This window comes from Orycteropus afer, unplaced genomic scaffold (genome assembly GCF_000298275.1).
Source record: "Orycteropus afer afer isolate SDZICR_OR568_19922 unplaced genomic scaffold, OryAfe1.0 scaffold00097, whole genome shotgun sequence".
In the NCBI taxonomy this organism is placed as follows: Eukaryota; Metazoa; Chordata; class Mammalia; order Tubulidentata; family Orycteropodidae; genus Orycteropus; species Orycteropus afer.
In genome coordinates, this window is record NW_006921684.1 from 3,653,549 (window position 1) to 3,658,631 (window position 5,083).

General features: G+C 34.5%; 1 protein-coding gene across 1 annotated transcript in view; it reads left to right on the top strand.

Moving 5' to 3' along the window:
• Positions 1-5,083, top strand: part of MON2 (MON2 homolog, regulator of endosome-to-Golgi trafficking) — a 213,996-nt gene that overhangs the window by 165,026 nt on the left and 43,887 nt on the right. Inside the window, exons 33-34 of the mRNA XM_042781208.1 lie at positions 232-355; positions 3,012-3,219. Of these exons, the coding sequence (XP_042637142.1) occupies positions 232-355; positions 3,012-3,219 (332 nt within the window). The remainder of the gene's footprint in view (positions 1-231; positions 356-3,011; positions 3,220-5,083) is intronic.

The window sequence follows — 5,083 nt, forward strand, 5'->3', positions numbered from 1 at the left end:
CAAGATTATCTTCTGTGTCTATGTTAATTGGTTTCCCTTTTCTTTGTTGAAGAGGGTCTGTGCAATCCTTCTGCCTAGTCCGCCATCTTGCCCCGCCTCCCCTTCTAATTTTCTTTTAAAACAAAATGTGAACTTTTACTCTAGAAATTATAATTTGATCATAATATCTGATGTAATAATAATATCTCTCAAGGAAAAAAAATGCATTTTGATTTACTTCTTTTGTTTTAGGTAGTTCAGCTTATTAGCACTGAGATACTACCATATGCCAATTTTATTCCCAAGGAATTTGTTGGTCAGATAATGACTATGCTTAATAAGGGCTCGATACATTCTCAGTCATCTTCATTTACAGGTATGTTATTTTAATGATTGTTTTTTTAAATGTTGGTTTTTGTTGAAGTACTTTGGAAGAAGCTGACTGTAGAAATGTTTAATTCTATGTAGTAAAGTTGAACAGAAAATTGATAAAGTAATTCTTTAAGAATGAGATATAGAACATTAAGGGTTTGTGAGGGCATAGTGAATATTCTGGATCTAAGCATATTTTTAAACCCTGGTGAATTATGTTACATCAGGTGCTCTGATGGTATGGTGGGTAAGACATTTGACTGCTAACCAGAAGGTCAGCAGTTCAGACCCACTAGCTGCTGTGTGTGAGAAAGATTGAGCAATCTACTTCTGTAAAGATTTACAGCTCTGAAAACCTCATGGGAGTTGCTTTGAGTCAGAATCGATTCAATGGTAGTGGATGAGTGGGTGAATTAAATTTCAGAGTACTTACAGAATCAGCTTAAGATGTTGCAGGCTGACACAGGTTTCAGGTATGTGAAGTCAAGGATTTTTGGGAAGGCAGTATAGGATAGAGAAAAATGAGTGCATGTTCTGCCACTTAGTCAATGATTGGTTAACTTCTGAGTCTCAGTTTTGTCATCTTTAAAATGAAGACATAAATACTTATCTCTCAGTACTGTAAGTTGCAGTTAGCCCATTAAGAAATAACATGCCTTACATTTTTAAAGGGAATTAACATTTAGTAAAGGCCTACTATGTGCAAGGTATTATGCTAGAAGTATGTTGTCTCATTCTTTACAGCATTTCTATAGCAGAAGAGAAGTGGTTTACAGAAGTTGAAAAAAAATGCCTAAGCTCTTAAGGTTGGATGCCAAAATGAATACTTAGAACTACATCCTTCTTTTCATTATATCATGCTGCCTTATTGGGAGATGATACCTAAGTTACTTTTTCCTATTATTTTTCTTTTTCTCAGTTGTACTCCAGTCTTAAATATTATTATGACTGTTCTGTGAGATGATTTAAAAATTGTAAATTTGTACCATGCAGATCCTTAATCTCCGGAATTTACCAGTCATTATTAGCTTCTGCTTCTAAGCTACGCTGAGAACACTTATACACCATTAAAGAGCATTATGTACACACTTTGCACCACTAGATGTCTCTCATACTGTTTACTTCATCAGCTAGTTCTACTGCCTAGCCTAGACAGTTTTTTAAACTGACGTGGTATAACGCAGATTTAACAAACAAAAAGTTTTAAAGTTCATTTATCTTGATCTAGACAACTTTTTATTATTGAAACTATATTTTAATAACTTGTAGATAAATTCTTATAAATTCACGTTAGGCATAATATTCACAATTAGGTATAAATATCTTATGCTAAATAAGGACTATTGAGTTACCATGTATACTTTTTCTAGCAGTTTTCTGATCTCTCTGGCCTTATTATTAAATGTTCTAAGACAAGGAAGATACATAGACATTCTTCCAAAGAATTTGCCACAGAACACAAACTTCTTAGCCTTAACTTAGAATTTTCTTCAAACATATACATACAACATCACTCCTTGCTAAACAGAACCAACCTATACATACATGTAAAGGTTCCAGTGATCGATTTTTGGACCCCAGCTCTTAAGTATTATCTGATAGCCAAAGCTCACAAATACTTGAGCAAATCATCTAAATTGACAGAGAAAACTACATGTGATAGAAGAATGAACCAAGAAATTTAGTAGAAAGTGGTTGATAGGATAGTTTCTAAAGTCTTGGTGCATATTGAAGAAAAAGAAGCCAGAAATTATGAAACAGATCAGGTTATTTAGACCTGATTAAGAAAGGCAATTTACTCCTCCTTCCCATTAATTCCTTTGCTATTGCTAAACATGTACTTTTTCTTAGTAAGGTGTTACACATGGATTTGGAAAATCTGAAGCATCTAGCTTTACTTTTCAAATTAAATGAATAAATGACCTTAATAGAAACCAGTTTCTTTTGAAAGTACTTTTGGCAATGCTTCCTCTCTAACTTAATACATACTTTGGGAACTTATTTCTTCCTGGCTGAGTATTCTTAATCAAGCCTTGTACTAGAGACTCCCAACCCCATAACCAGTAGTGTAGTGGTAAATGTTAAGCTCTCTAAGGGGGGAAAATCCTAATTTGTAGCAATTACCAATTTCTGTGGTATGAGTACTCCCACCATCAGTGATTTTAAGCTACCAGTGGTACATCACTGAATGTGCTGTTGGAAAGAGATGTCTACAGTTGGCTCCTGCAAAGCTGTAAAAGCAGGCTCCAGTGCGCCACTGCAAAGAGTACTGATGAGCCATAGCTATTTTCTACTATATATTTTTTAACTGAAGCTAATTCAGAAGGGCCAGAATGACTTGTCTATATATAAAGACATTTTTACTTTTTATACTCTGTATGCCTTTCATTTCTTATTCTTGCTCTACTGATTTACAGAACCACCAGTAAAATGTTGAATAGAAGTGATGAGGCTGGACATTCCTTTGTTTTTGATCTTGTGAGGGGTAGATAGAGTGTTGTTCATTACTTCACTATATTTATACTGCTAACTGTAGGCTTTTCATAGATGTCCTTTATCAGATTGAGGAATTTCCTTTTATTTATAGTTTGCTGAGAGTTGTTATAATTATAGCAGATTGATTTAACATCTTTAATCATCAAAAATTGTTAATTTCACAGAAGCAGAGATTGATATTCGCTTGAGAGAGGAATTTTCTAAAATGTGTTTTGAAACATTGCTCCAGTTTTCCTTCAGTAATAAAGTTACAACACCGCAAGAAGGCTATATCTCACGAATGGCACTTTCAGTGCTTTTAAAGAGGTCCCAGGATGTACTACATCGCTATATAGAGGATGAAAGATTAAGTGGCAAATGCCCTCTTCCAAGGTATGTATTCTGTTTTACTGAAGAAGGAAATCCACTGATATGGTAATTATTAATAACAAGAAGCACTCCAAAAATCAAGGATTCTCATGAGTGATCTGAACTGACCTGAGGCTGTTTATACTTTTATTTATCACATATACTATAAATCTTTGTAAGGTTTACTTCTTAAGTTTTGCTGTGCTTTATTTTGGGGTGCTTCCTCAGACCTCATGGATGTTAAGTAATATATATGCACTGAATTACTAAAGAATTGAATTCCAACACATCTTTTCTTAGATTTTTGGATAAGGACTTGTGGATCTATATAAGCATATGATATTACCTCTCTGCAATGAAAATAATAGATAAAACTTACTCTTAGAAGAGCCTAGTTTGTTTTTCAGTCATTTCAAGGTTTCTCTATAAGTCACTTAGCCATATCTTAGATCTTCTTTTCATTTAATCTGCTCTGTTAAGCCCTTCTACCTAAACTGGATTTCCTTTTCATCTTTCCAATACAGTACCAGAGGAAGGACTCTAGGCCTTTCTACTAAGCCAAGGGTAATGGGAATCATAAAAGGATGTAATCAGAAATTAGGATTAGGTTGCAAATCTTTCTTTTTATATTTAATGTGGAAAATAATGTGTAAGGCAAAGCAAATGAAGTAAAATAAACAGAAAAGAATGAAGTATAACAAAGCTCAAAGTCAGAAACAACTAGGAAAATTATTATGGCTCCTATCTTATGGGTAATTTTGTAGAGGTAAATCTCTATCCCTATATCTTGTGCACATTCTTATTGTCAAAGATAAAATCATGTGCTGTATTGAAATAAAAGCACAGAATTTTAGTGAAGGCAAGACACAGTTTAAACTGGAGATAAGCAGAATCCACAAAGTGAAACTGTGCTCTTCGAGGAGTTACAGGCATCCAGGCAATATTTATATGTTAAACCAGGACCTAACAACATATATTCTGATTGGCTTACTTGTGATTTGAAAAGTCAAAGGTGAGTTAACAAAAATCGTTGGTGAATATAGCAAATGTGGATTACATGGTTAGTTAAGGGTACATAATTGCAAGCATATATGCTTTTAGAAGGTTATAGGATGGTCATAAGACAAATACAGGACATGCTTTCTAGGAATATGTTATTGAAACTGCTCTCTCAAGCATGTCTTTTCCTGAGAGTCTGTTGTAAAGATTTGTCATTAGTGCTATACATCAAGACCCTTCAGGCATAAACCTATCACATCTTGCATGTGGCTGACCGCAGAAAAAAAATATTTCCTTAATGGTATAGGGTTATGTCAGCACAAAGGTTAAACACAGGAGGTAAACACAGCTGTTAGAAAAGACAACTTTAAAATTCAACATGGAATCCAAATTCATGTCAAGACTAAGATTGACTTAAGGCTCCAGTTTAACTGCCTTGTTTGCAAGGTCATTTCCTTTAATTTATTCAGTCCTAATTCTAAAAGTCAAAAGATCTGGTCAAGGCTGGCATGTTGTTGTTGTTGTTGTTATGTGTCGTCAAGTCAAACCCAACTCATAGCGACCCCTCCTTGGGTTTCCGAGGCAGTATCATTACGGAAGTAGGATTGCCCAACCTTCCTTCTGAGGAGTGGCTGGAAGGCTGGCATAGCCCTCAGTCATTCTGAAATAAATAAAAATTATTTTCTTTAAATAGTATTTAGCTTAAGTTCTAAAGGCTTGACATTCGCATACACAGAACATAAAAATCTTTGTTAGAACACATTCACTTTCATCAATTCCTAGAAATATTTGGACTATTGAACTTATAGAATTTATAAATTCAACGAGATGGATTGATACAGTGGCTGCGATGATGGGATCAAGTATAGCAGGGATTGTGGGGCTGGCG